We start from the raw sequence: 18,273 nt of genomic DNA, 5'->3' as shown, positions 1-18,273 counted from the left end.
AAATTATATTTGGAATAAATATTATAAATTGTCACAAATTAAAATCACAAACAGCGAAAGATCGCCAACAACTGCCGCTGAATATTGTTATCCAACTAGATTTCCCCACAGGGCTATAAAGAACCACAAACCGCGAAATTTGGATATATACTAGATTGCCCTGCAGGTCTATAAAGAATCACACACCACGAAATATGGATATCCAACAAGCTTAAACTATAAATTAGCTCCCGATAGAGGGCAGGGCTTGATAAGGGAAATTAAAATCACAAACCGCGAAAGATCGCCGACAACCGCCGCTTAATAGGGATATCCAACTATATTGCCCCGCAGGGCTACAAAGAAGCACAAACCGCGCAATCGATTATAAAGAACCACAAACCGCGAAATATGGATATCCAACAAATTAAGACCACAAACCGCGAAAGATCAACAACAACTGCCGCTCAATATTGATATCCAACTAGATTGCCCGCAGGGCTATAAAGAACCACAAACCGCGGAATTTCGATATGCAACTATTGCCCCACAGGGCTTCAAAGAACCACAAGCCACGAAATATGGATATCCAACAAGCCAGATTATAAAGAACCACAAACCGCGAAATATGGATATTCAACAAATTAAGACCACAAACCGCGAAAGATCAACAACAACTGCAGCTCAATATTGATATCCAACTAGATTGCCCCGCAGGGCTATAAAGAACCACAATCAGCGAAATTTGGATATGCAACTAGATTGCCCCACATGGCTACAAAGAACCAGAAACCACGAAATATGGATATCCAACAAGTTTAAACTATAAATTAGCTCCCGATAGAGGGCAGGGCTTGATGAAACCACAAACCACGAAAGATCGCCGACAACCGCCGCTTAATAGGAATATCGAACTAGGTTGCCCCGCAGGGCTACAAAGAACCACAAACATTAAAACACGATTATATTGCCTACTCGGGGCATTTAGACGCTTCCGTAGTATAGGCTTAAATATAATGCGCATTTACCAGTTCCGACTTGAAGTAGGCCTAAATCGGACTTACTCTCTGTGTCTCTGGCATTGTCAACATTGGGTGTGTGTTGTTCATATTTACATTTTCTTTACATATTTACGTTGCCTTGAATAACTAAAATATATTAAAATGTATATTGATCATTGTGTACGCCTCTTAACATTACAGTCACGTGTGACAAGCAAGTTTTAAAAATAAACGACTGATAAAGTTTTGTTTAATTATTTATTGTCATGAATCCAGAATTGCAACTTCAAACATCTATTTTTCATTTTATTTGTTTTATGGAGCACATCCTAACCTGATGACTTTCCAAGCTTGGAGCTGCTTGGCTACATTCATAAAAAGAAAAGAAATCTACCAAAAAACGTTGACAACGTAAAGAAATCAGCAAGTTTAAAAAACCCACCTCGGCTCACTTTTTGAAACTTGGTCCCATTTTAAACACCAACAGCAAATCAGTGTTTTTATTTTATTTCAACAGAACACAGCGTTTCCAACAAGATTACAAGCCTACGTGTTATTTGTTTAATTCAATCATTAATCATGATTATTATAAAACAAAACACAATAGGATATTGGCTTACCGTGCAAGAACAAGATACCTTTCAGGTCGTTCCATAAAGCTTACAAATTAATATCGCATCTGCACATTAAAGATACATAACACTTCTGGACTGGAAATGTTTTAAATTTATATAAATATGATAAAGTTTAAATCAGTACCTTTTACAAATGGGACCAAGTTTCAAAAAGTGAGCCGAGGTGGGTTTTTTAAACTTGCTGATTTCTTTACGTTGTCAACGTTTTTTGGTAGATTTTTTTTACGCGGACAATCTGTTAGCGACATGCAACACGAGCATACGATCCAGTGAACATAAACAGCAAACTAATGGTGGGTATCGACAGGAAATTACCAAGTGTTTGATTTTTGTAATGTACAATAATAAATAGCGACTGTTATGCTAATACATGTAGTAGTCTTTCTTCGGAGTAATTGCATTAAATCATCATTCTTTGAACCGGCATAATTATTGTTTAATTACGAGGTTCAAGAATGCGGCATTAAACTATTAAACAACGGTTTATATTCATTATCACTATTATACTTCATACAGAAAGATAGCATCACAACAACAGCAACAGCAGCAACAAGGAGCAGACATTACCATGTCATCGCCAGTACCAGTGGCTTCATACCAGATACCAGCTAATTATGAGCCTCCAAGAAGCCGATACAAAGAGGTTGCTGGGCAAATCACTGGATACATGCAGATTTTCTGCGGAGTAGCTTCACTTATATTTGGTGTCGTCGCATTGCTAGTACTATTTGGTGTCGTACGCGATCCACAGGTGACCTACAACCATGTCATATTTGGCGTTGTAAGCTGGCCTATTTGGAGTGGAACAGTAAGAATATACCATAAACATGATGAAATTAAGGAATGAAAAAATAAAGGCAAACTTACCAAATAAATGTTACATATTATGTGTTAAAGAATGCTAAAAATATTTGGTTATTTACTTACTACTTTCATTTATATGACCATGGTATTTGGGGTTTGTTTAAAACATTTTAACATGTCGGGTTATATAAATGTCATGAAAACGTTTTTACTTGAAACATTTTATACTACGGCTCGTATGCACATGCATACACTATGTAACTTCATCGTACCATTCTTTGATCCAAGCTTGAAGCTGGTCATGTTAAATTTGTGATAAGCCTTTTTTCCCTTCTTCACCTACTTCCTCTTCTTCTCTTCCACATTTTAAAAAGTAAACATGTCTGTTTAAAATGTCAAATATTTACAATATGGATGGACATTTGAAGGCAACGTATGAACTTCAAGCATTTACAACATTTGCAATTCCTTTTAGGGCTGTGTAATAATTATCTGTACCCTGGGAGGCAAATTTCTAAATGGTCTGCCAAAAATGTTTGCAACTCCCCTCCACCTCGACGTGCCCCCACTTTGCCCGGGGCAGATATTTATTGCACACCACAGCCCCTTGTAAAGGGTAAAAATGAGCAAATAAAGAGTAAAAATGAGCAAAACCGTGAAATTAATTACTGAATGTTTCATCGTTTTAACAATATATTATTTTACAGATTTACATTATTTCTGGTAGTCTTGGTGCTTCCACAAGGAAAGGAAGAAAGTGCTTGGTAAGTTTGCTTCCCGGGTTTGCTTTTTTTTTTATTTATTCGCCATAGAAGTGATGAAGTAACATGATTAACTACCATAGCAATTAGATGAATACACTTTTTGAATATACTATATATGGTCAATTCCAGCCAAAGCGGGACAGAATTCTCTCTGGGGGCCATTTTAAAAATGTTTTCCTTTTCAATTCTAGACTTATCAAATGAGAAGATCATATTTAGTGAATCATCAGGTGGAAGTGCCATCGGATTGAAAAATAACTTTTCTTGCTAGACCAAATAAAGTGTTAAATGCGCATATGCATGTTACCCACGAATTTAATACTTTTTCACCTGTTGCACGCCATAAAATTTCACTTTCTTTAATATCGTTCAATATTTTACGCGTGACCCATATACACTAGAAATCGGTGAAGACTTTGAACGTAAAATAGAATTTTATTACATATATCTATAAAAAAAAATATTTTGGTTATTACAAATTTTAAGAAAGAACTTGGTGTACAGGTAAGATTGAGTCAATTCTTCGAGCTCTTTCCAAAGTGGCTGTCATTTAACATTACTGCATTAGTTCGAAAGATTAGAATCAATGCTTTATAGAGATATAAAGTTACATTTTGTATCTCGTCGCAGGATTTGGACCTCGGCTGGATTCGTGGGGTAACAGCGTCTGAAAATGAGCAACTTCCTATTAATTTTTTAATAAAAATAAAAATAACATTCACGTATGTCAATAATTCAGGCTACAATGGCACTAAAATGAATTTTAATCAAAATACAACTACATGGAATATTTAGAATTCATCATTATGGCATTTTGGACATACAAATTTTAAGAATAATGAAATCGCCAAATTCAAATAGACATAGCAAACAGTTTTATATTATTATGTTTAGTAAAATCATTCCATATTTTCATGCAGCAATAATTAAATCGTGTTTGATGGTTCCTATGAACTAAAACACTATCAAGACATTGTTAACTATAATTTAAGTAGGGATTCGTGGGTAACCAAAATTTTCGTGGGTAACACATATTTGAAGGTATGTATTGGTAAGCGGCAAAATAGAAAATATTACAGAAGATTGGAAATCATCATTTGGTTATTCCTCCATTGTGTTTCTCTAACCAATTGCATTCACCCAAAAAATGGATAATCAATCAAAACCTCGTGATACAGCTTCGGTATACCTTGAAGATGACGCTATTAAACAGGACTGTTTTGGAACCTATTTCGCATGTTTTCAAAATGTTAAGAAGAATAAGAAACATCTAATTTACGAGTAAATCCTTGGATTCGTGGGTAAAGCCGAATTCGTGGGTAAGGCTATAAGCACTATAGTACCGTTTCGGGTTTGCGTTTCTTAGGTGCATAAATTGTAAGTACTGTAAAAATTATAGCATACCCATGGCTTGAATATTTGCTGATTTAGATTTAAAATAAATATTCTCCTTGTTTTGCAAGGGTAGCATCTATTCGGGATTCGTGGGTATCAAAATTTTGAACCGTCGTAGATTTTTTTTTAAAGCGGTGAACGTATACGATTTACAAATTTAAGCGCTTGTCAAACGTAATTCAGTGTCCAAGGTTATTAAACGTTAATTTAAGTTAAGCCAATTATATTTGCTGGACTCTTGGATAACATTTGATACGTGGGTAACGTCAAATTTGATTTTGTGGAATTTTATGGGTAAAATGTATTTGTATCAAATAATCACTTGGACCTCAGAATTATAGTACGAAACTTCGTTTCATGATATAGTCGTTAATGGCATATTCTCTTAACATTTTTCAGAACGATCATTTTATTTTTGATACGCGGGTAACGCAATTATTAGCCAAATTGACTTAATGGTCTCTAGAGTCCACAATCTTTGGTGGAATTCAATCGTTTTACATATTATGAGAGATCATGCAAACCTCTTTCTAACTGTAATAATTTCATTTTGATTGAAGGACATTCAATGGCATATATGATGCTTTATCTTTGAATTCGTGGGTAATCCCAATTCATTTAAGCCATCATTGTCCCCCGGTATAACTTGCTAGTAAAGCCCTATATGCTCAAAGAGGGCACATTGGACGTGACATGATATGCCCCATCAATAACGTGATTTCCTTTATTAATGACATTTTAAAGTGGAAAGTTAACATAGAGAGAATTTTGCCCCGCTTTCGCTGAAATTGACCATATACGGTCCACAACTTTTAAGTTCCCCCTAATACTTTTTATAATAAGTCAAAAAATATTTTATGAAATGTAAAAATGTAAAAAGATATGTATAGCCCTATTTGTTTTACTCATGTGGACCAATTTATAGCGTCACACGTTATTGCTGTCAATCACATTGGTTAATTGTGTAAGAAGAAAGTTGCACCTGAGTCCATAGCATTCAGGTTTTCTTTAACACACACATGAATAGACCTGGCCTACTGTATTGTTTGAGAGCTGACTCCTATGACTCAGATGCAACTTTTAACACTTTTTAAAATGGTCTCTTTTTTACATAATGAACCATTGTGACTGAACGCAATTACATGTGACGCTAGCTATAATGTGGTCCATACGTGTAAAACAAATACGGCTACCCATGCCTGTTTACATGTTTGCATTTTGTCAAATATTTTTCAATTTTTTTTTAAAAGTATGTAGGGGGAACTTATAAGTTGTTGCTGTGATGGATTGCCACACCTCCTCCACAGCAAGTCTGCAGCATTTCTATTTTTATATATGAGATCAACATAAGGACTAATCCTAACTTTAAGTCCTGGAGCACTCAGATAGTCAATAAGTCCATAAACAGTGAGTGAGCTAAGATCAAATTGAGTCAATTGAGGTTGGTCAGTGAGATAGTCAAGTCAGTCAGCATGGTCAGTGATGCCATGCATTTATGTTACCATGGTTACGAGTGAAAACAGAGAGCGCTAATGAAATATGTAAAGTCACCAAAGGTCATTAGGCCAAAAATAGGGTCATCTCAAAGCTCGCGCGCGGCATTTGTAAAATCGCGTGATTTGAAATGTGGAGTCCTTTTTTTTTTTTTTTTTTTCCGGAAAAATTGGCGAAAATCAGGTTTCTTTTCTCAAAATACCATAAAAATACCATGTCGGCAATAAAAAAATTTTAAAAATCACATTTCGCATTTGTTTTCAAACCACTCTTCAGCTTTGAGACAAACCATCATGAATGTAACTTACTAAAGTTGTCAAATCAACGTTTTAAGAGGTGAAATTGTTATTTCTTATATTGAAAATTTGCAAATTTGGGATAAACCGTTTTTATATTGAGCCAGTGACCAGCTAAACCAGTAATTTTAACTCTCAATGAAATCTGGAGATACATTTTCAAATTCCGAATTAATTTTGTTTATAGATTATTGCTTACATGGTGATGTCGATAATAGCGGCAAATATGGCAACAGGACAGTTAATATGGGAAAGTCTGGGAGCAGCGCTTACTACACCATGTCGTGACGACTACTACTATGACTATAACCGTGACATTCGCGATACGTGTGTAGGGGTATGTAATAAACAAAAGATCTCATCTGTTTTCGTTACAAATCTGATTTTGTCCACTTTACTCAAGAATTATCGACCAATCTCTGTTGCTAAATAGACTACTCCTGTAGTCCACTTGCCCATTGTGCATACTCTGGATATTGTATTTAAGCTTAAAACTCTGATTTAATTAATGTGTGCACAATTGATAGATTTTCACAACTGATCTTTTCAGTCACCGTACTCCCTCTGTTTGTTAGCTTCCCAAGTGGACTACTGACTTTGACTTGCGGTTAAAATTCTACAGAGACGTAAGGATTTGACAGTAGGCTACTGGCGTAATGTGATCTTCAGTGAAGAGGCCCGGTTCCTCCTATACAGACAAGATGACCGATTCAAGGTCCGAAGACAGGTTGGCCAAGCCCTACTTGAGGATTGTATCCTTCCTAGAGTCCAGGAAAATGGTAGTGGAATCACAGTATGGGGAGCATTTCACAGTAGGTCAAAATCACACCTCTACATGATAGAAGGACACACGAACCAGGACCAATACCTATATGTTCTTGATACAGTTATGCTTCCGTTTGCAAGAATAGACTTCGGGAAGAATTTCGTGATCAAAGATGACAACACCACGGCCCACAGATCCCTACGCGTGAGGGAATTTCTTGAAAATGAGAATGTAGAACACCTGGACTGATCGGCTTTGAGAACGGATATGAACCCTATATAGAATTTATGGGCATCCATGGGATAGGTAACATGGACAACCAATCAATCACCCTGCAGGAACTTAAACACGCCTTCATCGCTTGCTGGCGAGATATTCCACAAGGGACCTTGGCAAACCTAGGCGAGGGAATGTCACGTCGCGTAAATGACCTTGAGCTGGAGAGGGGTGGACACACCAAATATTGAGATGTGTTTTCTCAAGCAAGAGACTTATCTGAACATATCACTGTGAGAGTTTAAGTTTTTGTTTAAACAATCTCAATTTGTGATACAAAGAGACCACCAAAACGTGCTGCGATTGTGTGATCATTTCATTGTAATGCGCTTCCTCAGATAATTCTTAGCTTAATTAACAAACTGTGTGATGTAAACATCAAAAGACATTCATATCTTTCAATTAAATTCAACTGAGCAGTACTCCAGAACAATAAAATCTGTTCCTAATATGATTGAAAATTGCATTTGATACAAAAATAAAAATATTCCAAACTTTTGTCCATGACTGTATTATTATTAGGTTTACAGTCGTCAGCTTGTCTCAATTTCATAGTACAGAAACAGTATCATCCTGGTATCATAAATTTCTTACTGCAAACGTACATGCGTGAATGCTAGTGCCACCGGCGTTGTCAACTAGTTAGTGCTTTAACTGATGATCGTTTGGCACGTTGTGAAAGAGTTCCACAAGGATCAACTTTAGGGCCCATCTATTCACTATCAGTTCAACATCATAATAATTAATGTAGCACGCAGACACGGTATCATTTAGGGGTTCATTCATTATATTTTATGCTCGCGTGATTGGTCGAGAGCCGGGCTTAAACAGCGTTTATGCACGGTGTCCCGGATGTGAGATCATCGGGTATGGAAAATGCAGGAAAATCATGTTTTTAAATAATGTTACTTGTACTTTGTTGTTATTGTTTTGATGAAATAGGATTCACAAAATATTCTGGTATGTATGAACGGGGTTCATTCATATATTTTCATGACTAAACTGTTGTTTATGCCCTCGGACCGAAGCGGCCCCTAAGGCTTAAACAACCATTTAGTCATGAAAATATATGAATGAACCCCTAATTTATGCCCAAGGGACCGTTCATACAAAAAAATAACAAGTAACACCATTAAAAGACGTGATTTTTTTCCTACAAAAGTATATCTGTAATAATTATTTGAATTCTTCTAAACACTCGCTATGAAATGATCAATACAATTTTTGCCAAAGCTCACTACCATTCGCAAGATGTTGTGAACTACCAAATCGCAACAGTTTAAAATTGTTGCTAACCTTAAAGCTAACATTTTATGGAAAAGAAATACTGATCTATTTTTATGGAAATGTAACAATATGGTTTTTCTATTACCATTTGTCGGGTTCTATCTTTAACATGCTTACAGCCTTACGTCAGCTTTGGGATGCATATTGGCTCTGTTCTTGCGGCTCTTGTGGAACTTATTGCAGCCATATGCGGCTCAGCTTTCTGTTGCCACGGTGTCTGTTGTTCAGAGAAGGGTACAGCAACGGTGGTAAGTAATGATGCAATGTTGATATCTAAGTACGTATAATAATAAGAATCTAACAGGTGCTCAGTGGGTACCCTTGGACATTCCGAGATGTCCAGGCAAGGTCAAAGTTTACACAGTGGTCAAAGTTGTGCTGATTTGGTTAAAACCAACATATTCTAAAATATTCCTGGTCACGAGGATTATCTACAACTTTTCAGTCTGTAGTTATTAGCGAAAGGTTCGAAGGTCAAAATTTCGGATTCACACGGGTTAAACATAAAAAAAGGGTCTTAAATTGTTTGTGTTATAACAATCCACAAAAGAATAGTTTGTGCTATGTAGGATATTTTGTTACCTCCGTAAACATTAAAAAGTACCCATTCAGTCCTATTGACTGTGATCTATGTTACTGTGTTTCCTTGGTAATAAAATGTATTACGTAGTGCAAACTATTCTTTTTGGATTGCTATCAATCATCAAATTTAGAGGAAATGTTCTGCTTTGACCCATGTGGAGCCCAAATGATGTTAAACTTCGACCTTTTCACCAATAATAAATACGTCGTAGATAGGAAACTATATATTTTCTGAATCCGTATTACCAGAGGAATACTTTTACTATTGATTTTAACACCATCTAGGATTTTTTAAAATAGGTAACCGGATGAAAGGGTATTACATTTGACGCTTATAAGCTCGAGAACTATACGCCGCAGATAGTCCAAACTATACTCTTTTCTGAATCTTTATTACCAAAGGAATAGCTTTGTGTGACTTTGACCAAAATACACAATGAACCGTAATCTTGACCTAGTTGGTACATTATTATCGTGTAAACGAGATTTGACCAAAATACCCATTGAACCGTATTGACCATGACCTATATGGCGATACATCCTAGATCATGCAAGCTATTCTTAATTTCAATTCTTTTTGCGCGACGAACAATTTGAGACCATTTGGAGAAATGCCGTTTTGTCATCTGTTAATTAATTAATTAATTAATTAATTAATTCACGCTGCAGAACAAAAGAAAACAATATCAAGAGTATTTGAATGAACATTGAGTTTTATTTAAATAAAGTAACAGTAACAAGAAAGTAATGTACAGACAAATGCAATATTCAAAACATCATTATATAAAAGTCTTATCCGTTGTCTATCTTGTTTCTTTATTCAATTTTCATGGCTGCTGCTATGAATTCCAAAGTCAATTGTTAATGAATGTCATTTACAAATATTCTTGAATCACAGTACTTCTTTAACTGCAAAATCCTTGGTCCCTTCTATCATTGATCCTTCCGTACTCAACACTTTCATAATTCATGCAACGATCTTTGGGAACAATGGGAGCCGTTGCATTGGTAGCGAGTGTCATTAATCAGAAATAATGGTAAATTTGTATTGGTCAATATCATTCCATGCAAACATTTATACCTGATCACAATTAACAATAGTCAAATCAATTAATTTCTATGAGGATCGACCATGCATCGATGGTAGATCGAAAGATGGCACTAATTTAGTTCTAATACTATTAGAACAGAATTATTGACGCCCGTCCGTCGTCCACTTCAAGACGTTCACGTCCATGTGGGCCGTGTTTGTTTGTTTCTTAATTCATGTTTATCAACTGTTTCAAATATCGAATATTGTCTTTGTTTGTATCTCACTAGGTACAGCTACAGCAAATTCAGTACCAGCAGTACCCACAGAATGCCGGGATGACCCCGTCCCGGGGGGGGGCACTCGAATTTTTTTTTGGTAGGGGTGTGCCACCGCCAGTTTCGAACTTGAGGTCTAAGGAACTGATCGGGCAGCCGAAAAGGAGGGTCTAGGGAACTGATTGGCCGGTCAAAAAGGGGGGTCTTGGGAACTGATTGACCGGCCAAAAGGGGGGTCTTGGGAACTGATCGGCCGCCAAAATCTGAAAAATCTCGGAAACTAAACCCGCAGGCCAAACCAGGGTTCAATTTTGTTGCGTTTTTGCCACAGATTTTTGAAGGAATCGATTTCACTTTGAATTGTGCATTAAATTATTAATCAGGAAAATCATTAATGCAAAATAGGTCTGGTTTGGCCCATTACGATGGAAACCTCAACAAAGCAAAACAGCATTCAAATCAAAATTACTAGACTCTGTAGACCTACAATCTATGCTATTAGCCTACTGATAATTATAGCAGCATTACAAAAGCCCACCATAAAAGCAAACCCACAAGAATTATTTTTTTCAGTGCCGAATAGAAAAACATTTAGACTACATTGAACTGTCATGCTTATACATGAGATGATTGAGTGAAGTGTGCAGAATTTGACAGCCATTCCACTCCTGATTTCACTAGACCAGTAGATCGTAAATTACCTTTTAATTCATTGTTTATGGAGAGCTGCAAGGATGTGTACATAATTATTTAAGGTACTTTTCCTCATATTTGGCAATTTTATTCCCAAAAGAGATCTCAAAATCATTTATTTCTAGCTAAATGTTCACCAGCTGGACTCTCGCGATCGGCATTGCTGCAATGTTTATAACCAGTCAACCAGTGTTGCCACTACTAAAGGAGCCCAAAATCCCACCCAAAGTTCACCTTATTCCTTACAATGTGTTTCAATGGGGAAGAAATTAATGGAAAATTCCCTTTGAAGTTTTTGGGCTCGCAAAAGTAGCATTTGGGTCTGCTTTTGGGCTTGAAATAGTAGGACAGAAAACACGCCTCTCAAGATGCCGATGAGAGCGGAAATCGATGATCTGAGGGTCTGTGGAACGGCTAGAAAAATTTTGGGGCTTCAGAGCGGGCAAACAATGAATTCAGAGGGTCTAAGGAACGGCCAGTGGCTCTGAAAAAGGGGGTCGTCGCCGCGGCACATACCCGTATAGCTGGGAAATGTGAGTGCCCCCCCCGGGGACCCCGTATCCGCAAGTGCAGCAACCTGGAGCAATATAGCCTGCCCCTCGTGAGTATGCACCTCCAGGTAGGCACCCCCTGAAGAAATTGGCGGGTTATTCCTAAACGCAGCCTTATGACATCATTATAGCATGAGTCCTTAGAAACGCACATTGCTTTTCAGTTCAGACAAATGCCGTACGTACTTACGCAATGTGTGTGAACAGCCTATTGTCCGAAGGGCTATTAGTCCTAAAATGGTTAAAGTTAGGTTTTGTGCATTTTAGGGTAGGATTAGGGTTGGGGATAAGGTATAAGGTAAGGGTAAGAGTTAGTAGTCCCTATTAGGTCAGTGTTTGAGAAAGGGTTATGGTAGGCCTAAGTGTTATGTTTAGAGCTTAGTTTACTATAGAGTTGGGTTAGGGTGATGTTTACGGTTAGGGTAAGGATACGGGTTTATAACTAAGCTACTGGGTTTTCAGACTAATGACCCTTCGTACTATTCAACGGTATGTATGGCAGGACTAGCCTATATATAATTTAGATTCCAAGCTATAAAATTATCTAAATCGTTAATTGTTGGAATTTAATACTTATAAAATTAGGTATTTAGACTTGATCTAATTTTCAACTCATTTTTTTGCTGTCACAGAGAAAGAAGATCAGTATTCAAACGTCCATGTTAGGCATCACATCGAATTTGGCCCTATAGCGCTATCGGTCTGGTTAGTTACCGATAACTCTTTCTATCATGCCCTGGTGATGCAATACATTGTATCGAGTATAATAATTACCATTTGCATAGTATTATCATTTTTCATTTGAATAAAAACTAAAGCACATTATAAATGCTCAGGGTGTGATAGAAGAAGCCATCGGTACCTATCTGGTTACCGGTTGCGCTATAGAGGCCCTGCATGAAATTATCGATTGGCTCCAAACAAAGGATTTGAGCCGGTGTCCTTCACCGTAGTTATGGCGGAGTGCAGTCCATTCAATCAAATGTTGTCATCAACCTATTTGATCGTAGTGCAGGGTTATGTGTGAGACGAACTGTCACGGTAGATTGCAATCATGCTTTTGTTGAATGCATTTGAGTAGTCCGCCATATTTACGGTATGATACGTCACATGCAAGGCCTCTATAGGACCTAATAAGACGTTGTGCCTTATTTTGTGCAGTGTTGCTGATGAGAAAGAAAGCTCAGGCTATTACTATTTCAGCCAATATAGAAAATATGTTTGCCAGTATTATGGTAAAGACTATGATTATGACAAACTAAGTGGTGTTTTTCTTCGTTCTCTGACATGTCTATTACAAAAACAAACAAAATTGACCGACTGAACCTCTTTTATAAGTTTTATACATGTTTTAAGCCTTGAAAGGGCAAACGGACTTTTTTCTTGGCGTTTTGTAGTGTTTTGAAAATAGGATTGTAATTATTTTATTTCTCTTTTCACTAGGTTATTCTACCAACGCCGAATATCCATTTAGGCCAGTCAAATTAAAAAATCACACACCCCTAATTGCAACAGAATCCATTTCGCACGCGTCCATCTCCCAAAAGCTCACACAAAAATAATATCAAAGAGCCAAGCAAGGGAACAGTGCCTAATTTGTATAAATCCACAATGGCGGCTTATGCAGGGGGTGAAATTTCAAATTTGGTCAAATCTTGTTTTAGTGATTCAGAAAAAGTATAGTTTGACCTATCTCCGATGTACATTTTCTTGAGTTATAGGAGGAACAGGTAAAATGTCAAAATTTAAATTCCACAAGGGACAAATATTTAAAAATTCTCCTCTGATTTAGTGATAAAAAATGGTCCATGTTATTTCGCTTGTTAAACATTTATATTTAAAAAAAAGAATAGTTTGCTATATCTCAGGTGGTTTGTTACCTTGGTACCATGGCAAAGAAGATCAAATTCCATTGAGCCGTGTTGACCTTGACCTATTTTGTGATGTTACCTATTTAACAAAATATCCAAAACAATGAAACCTCATTTTGATTTATTTTTTGCCAAAGGAATAATAATTTGAGACCAGTTGGATTAAAATTGGAGCATAACTCAATTGTAAACGCCTGTGGGTTCCAAAAATTTGACCTTTGACCTTTTGCCTATAACTCAAGAACTATATGTCAGAGACTGGTCAAACTATACTTTTTCTGAATGGTGAGTGCAATACATTGGTATGGTTTTTAACAAGATTTGACCAACTTTGAAATTTCATCCCATGCATAAACGGACATTTTGCATTGATGCAAATTAGGCACTGCTCCACCACATGGATTTTGGGGGGACTTTTGATGTGTTATTTAATATGCTTTTCTGAAATGAATGGTGATTAAATGGATTCTGATGCAAATTAGTGGTGGGTTAACACCTTACTTTTCTTAATTTGGCCGGCCTAAGTTGCATCTGCGCAGAATCAAACTTCCATGGATGCGGAACTGCCAGGAAAATGAACACCATGCATACTTACGAACGCTTCTAAAGAACAATGACGAATTTTAACAATTAGTTTAAGTAGCTTTTCCTATATAATAGACGAAAAAAACAATGATATAAATTGAATATGATATAATAAAACGACGAGTCTATTTTAATAACTTAAGAATATTGTACTGACCTACTCCTTACATTCCACCATGGGATTTCCACCCTGATTGAATGGCAGTTTATGAAGTAAGTCTCAATCGTAAGTTAATCGTAACTTACGACACATCGTAAAATCCGTTTCACTAAAATGACTCACGATCGGTATCGGTTTATTAATGAACTTCGCCCTGAATTTAATTAAGAAATGAAGTGTAATGCCACATCCTTTAACCCTAGAACTACGACCAAACGACCTAAGCTAATCATAGGGCCATCCTTTGTGATCATTTTAGTGATAAAATATTTACCCCAGCCATCAAAGATGGCCATGGAGAGGGGGGGTTCATTTCCCTCTTGTGAAATTATTCCAAGAGCTACTGATATTTTACTCGTGGGGTGAAAATAGTCATTTCCTCATATTTAGGAGAAAATTGGTGAAAATCGCATTTTTTGTAGAATTTTTAGCCGAAAATCAATTGTGCCTATACTTTTGTACATAGCCAGAATTCCCCAAATTTGCATGGGGCCCTCTATGACGTCATAGTGACATTATGTGGGGAATGTTTGTACTTATTTTAATATCACTGGATAGAGGAGACACATAACTATTCACATTAGTTCCAAATATCACGTTTATAATTGAAAATTAGAGGGGTTGTAACAACCCCCTCCCCCCTTTCGTAGTACAAAATAGTTCTACATAATGTGACGTGTCATGTCAAAAGGAGACACTTTTGGGCAGGATCGTAAATGGAGAAATAGCCAAAAATCTGCTGGTGGGTGATTTTTTCACAATTTGGGTTTGTTGCTAATTTGTGATGTTATTAATGTTAAAAATATTGTCTGATAGTTTCAGACCGGAATGTAACTGGCATCTTGTATTTTTTGAGACATTTTTCAAGTTAATTCCCACTCTCAACATTGTCAATAATATTTTAAAAGGCCGATATCTCAATTTCCAATTTTATAATACCATAACTTCCGAACTCAATATCTTTGCTTAGGAATGTCCAAATTCATTTTGGAAAACGGCGTTGTGGAGCAAAATATCTCTATATTTAAGATATGTAAAAACCTCAAAATTCATAACCTGCCCAAAAGTGTCTCCTTTTGACATGACACGTCACATATAGTTAAACCCAAATAATGTGTCCTCGGCAGTAAAAACGTAAATGCGGGGCCTAAGTGGACAGCGACAACCTGTACAGGGTGCACACCAGTAAATAGCCCCCATTGACTTTGTTTACAAACAGGGTCTGGGAAAACGTCATTTTCTTGACTCCAGAGCGACTCAGTTCTTCAAAACTCACCCTTTCTGCAAGTCGAAGGTCAGATGAAGACATCCATTGTAGAAATTATATACGGAGTCCAGCATTTGTTCGCAAAAATATGCCGACTAGATCACCCTATAGCCCACACAGCTTACGCCACCTAACGAATAGCTTGGTGTTTCTGAAATGTAACACATTTTGAAAGTTTAGCCAAATTGTCATAACAAGTCAGATCCTGCTCATTTTTCACAGACAGTCTATTTCCCAGGCCTAAATGAGGATTAAATATGAATCAGTGTGCTGAGGCTTGTGGATCAACGTCTAGGCGTTGTGCCTGTGCCTGTGCCTGTGCCTGTGCCTGCACTATAAATCACTGCGGGTTTTTTTTTTTCTTTTTTTTTTTTTTAATAATGGGTGATGCACAGCCGGACCCATTATTTAAACTTTTTACTGCCGAGGACACATATTTTGGGTGCAATGGATAAGGGAGTACTCTTTATTTTTATTCTTTAAAATATAACTTTCTTGCCAAATATTTGAAGTTGAAGCGAGTATGCGTATCAACAGCGCAAGTGACAGCACGTACTGGGAGTAATCACGATAGCCGCATCCTCAGGCGTAGCCGAATGCAACTCTTATCGGGGACTCAGGGTACAAACTACGAAATTTATTTCAACTGTTGACTTAAATTTATATATCCTTTGCGTATAAAATCCTTGCACGGATGACAATTTCTAAAAATGGTGCTGCTCTCACCAATCGCTCTCTTTCTCGAGGAAACAGACCTTTTATGCACGAATCCACTTTATTGACAGATGTGTTGTTTCGTAAACCTGACTTCAGCAAGTCGACAAAAGAATTATTCCCGTTTGGGAAGAAAAGAGCACTTTATTGGATATCCAAATTGACTAGCTCACATGACTATACAAGACAATTAGAAAGCCTAAGTCCACTTTCGAACTCAGTTCTTCCAAGAGAAATGCCCCCCTTCTTCTCTTATACTAATGTTGTAAACTGGAAATTCTCAGCTATGGTTTTCCCTACATTCTGGAGAACTGAGATTTCCATAGATAAAAGAAAAAGACATGATTGAAGTTGCTATTGAATTAACTTGATTGCATGAGAGGGGATTCCCAAAATGTCATTACACACTACCCAGCAAACACAAAACGTTTTCGACATCATTCGCAAAAGGTTATAAAAGGTTGTCAAAAAACGTTTAAATGTCGGGTTATATAAAGGGTATATTAAGAGTATAAAACGTTTTCATAACCTTAAAAAACATTTGTTGATAATCTACTGCTCAGCAAACAAAAATGTTTTACAGAAAACGTTAAATGTCGGGTTATATAAAGGGTATAAAAACGTTTTAATAACATTCCAAAAACATTCTTGAAAACTTAATACAAAACATTCTAAACATAATGTTATTTTGGGGTTGAAAAATATTTTGCGAAAAATGTTTGCCCAAAATATTTTCAATAACGTTTTAAAACGTTTTCATGACCTTTATATAACCGACATTTAAATGTTATTAAAAGGTTTTGAAAAAAACATTTTAAGAACATTTCTGTGTTTGCTGGGTTCAAATATTTTAACATAATGTTATTTAAGTATTGACACAATATTTGGCAAAAATGTTTGCAAAAATAGTTTACAATAACATTTTTGAAAACATTAAAAATATTGTTGTAGCGTGTTTTCATACAAAACGTTTTAAAACGTTATCATGATCCTTATATAACCCGACATTTTAATGTTAATAAAACGTTTTTACCTAAACCAAAAGCCAAAATATAACTTATTTAAAACGTTTTTAAAACGTTTTTGTGTTTGCTGGGTAACGTTAGCAAGGGGGTTATCATATCTCATATCTCGTTTGAAAAAATTAAATTACTCATTGCACATCACACCATCATGTGGAAGATCTTATTATAAGCTTTCATTAAAGCCATATTATAACATTTTCAAACAAAATAGATCAGCATTTATTTGCCATAAAATGTTAGCTTTTACTGTCAGATATATCCCTTTTATTTTTGAGCCGAACAACTACGGCAAAGCAAAGAAAATTGGAATTTACTACCAGCGCACATGTCGCCAATACGTACCACTCCTTCGGTCATGTTGTGGTACGACCCTTTGTTGTGTATATCACCGTCCCGCACGCCGTGTACGTACTGTGTGTTATGAACATCGTGTATGCGTTCGACTAATAATTCCATCGTAATAATAAAGCGCCGAATCCGGCGTTTTATTCAAAATCTTGGATTTTGACAAAACTACAGCACATAGAGTCTTGATTTTTGCAGGGTATATTGGTTTAATAAAATACAATTTAATCGTGTAAAAAAAGGAATTTTAACAATTTAAAAAGGGCGTCTTCCTCAGCAAATGTTATAATATGGCTTTAATTTTGATAAATTATACACCTCATACTCATAATAACTAAAATAAAATGCAGATTAGTTTTTACCAAAATTTGTGGAAATTTTCTGGAACGTGACAAATTCCCCGTAATTTTAAAGAGAAAAAATTAGTATATGTTTGGGTCTCATTTTGGTCAAATATATTTTGCGGTCTGCTTGC

The 18,273-nt window shown here is 36.4% G+C and overlaps 1 protein-coding gene across 3 annotated transcripts in view; it reads left to right on the top strand.

The window, feature by feature from the left end:
* The first annotated feature begins 1,830 nt into the window (after positions 1-1,830).
* LOC140158702 (uncharacterized) overlaps positions 1,831-18,273 on the top strand; it is a 40,029-nt gene continuing 23,586 nt past the window's right edge. The window contains exons 1-8 of one of the 3 annotated variants that reach the window (XM_072181888.1): positions 1,831-1,908; positions 2,132-2,423; positions 3,127-3,183; positions 6,556-6,705; positions 8,817-8,945; positions 10,600-10,657; positions 11,840-11,881; positions 13,275-13,328. In XM_072181888.1, the coding sequence (XP_072037989.1) occupies positions 2,184-2,423; positions 3,127-3,183; positions 6,556-6,705; positions 8,817-8,945; positions 10,600-10,657; positions 11,840-11,871 (666 nt within the window). In that variant the 5' untranslated portion in view covers positions 1,831-1,908; positions 2,132-2,183 and the 3' untranslated portion in view covers positions 11,872-11,881; positions 13,275-13,328. Of the gene's footprint in view, positions 1,909-2,131; positions 2,424-3,126; positions 3,184-6,555; positions 6,706-8,816; positions 8,946-10,599; positions 10,658-11,839; positions 11,900-13,274; positions 13,329-18,273 lie in introns of those variants that run through there. The other 2 variants (XM_072181887.1, XM_072181886.1) reach the window with 2 other exon arrangements.

This window comes from Amphiura filiformis, chromosome 8 (genome assembly GCF_039555335.1).
Source record: "Amphiura filiformis chromosome 8, Afil_fr2py, whole genome shotgun sequence".
Classification (NCBI taxonomy): domain Eukaryota; kingdom Metazoa; phylum Echinodermata; class Ophiuroidea; order Amphilepidida; family Amphiuridae; genus Amphiura; species Amphiura filiformis.
The sequence above is the reverse complement of the archived record's forward strand: the minus strand, read 5'-3'. Positions and strand labels throughout refer to the sequence as shown.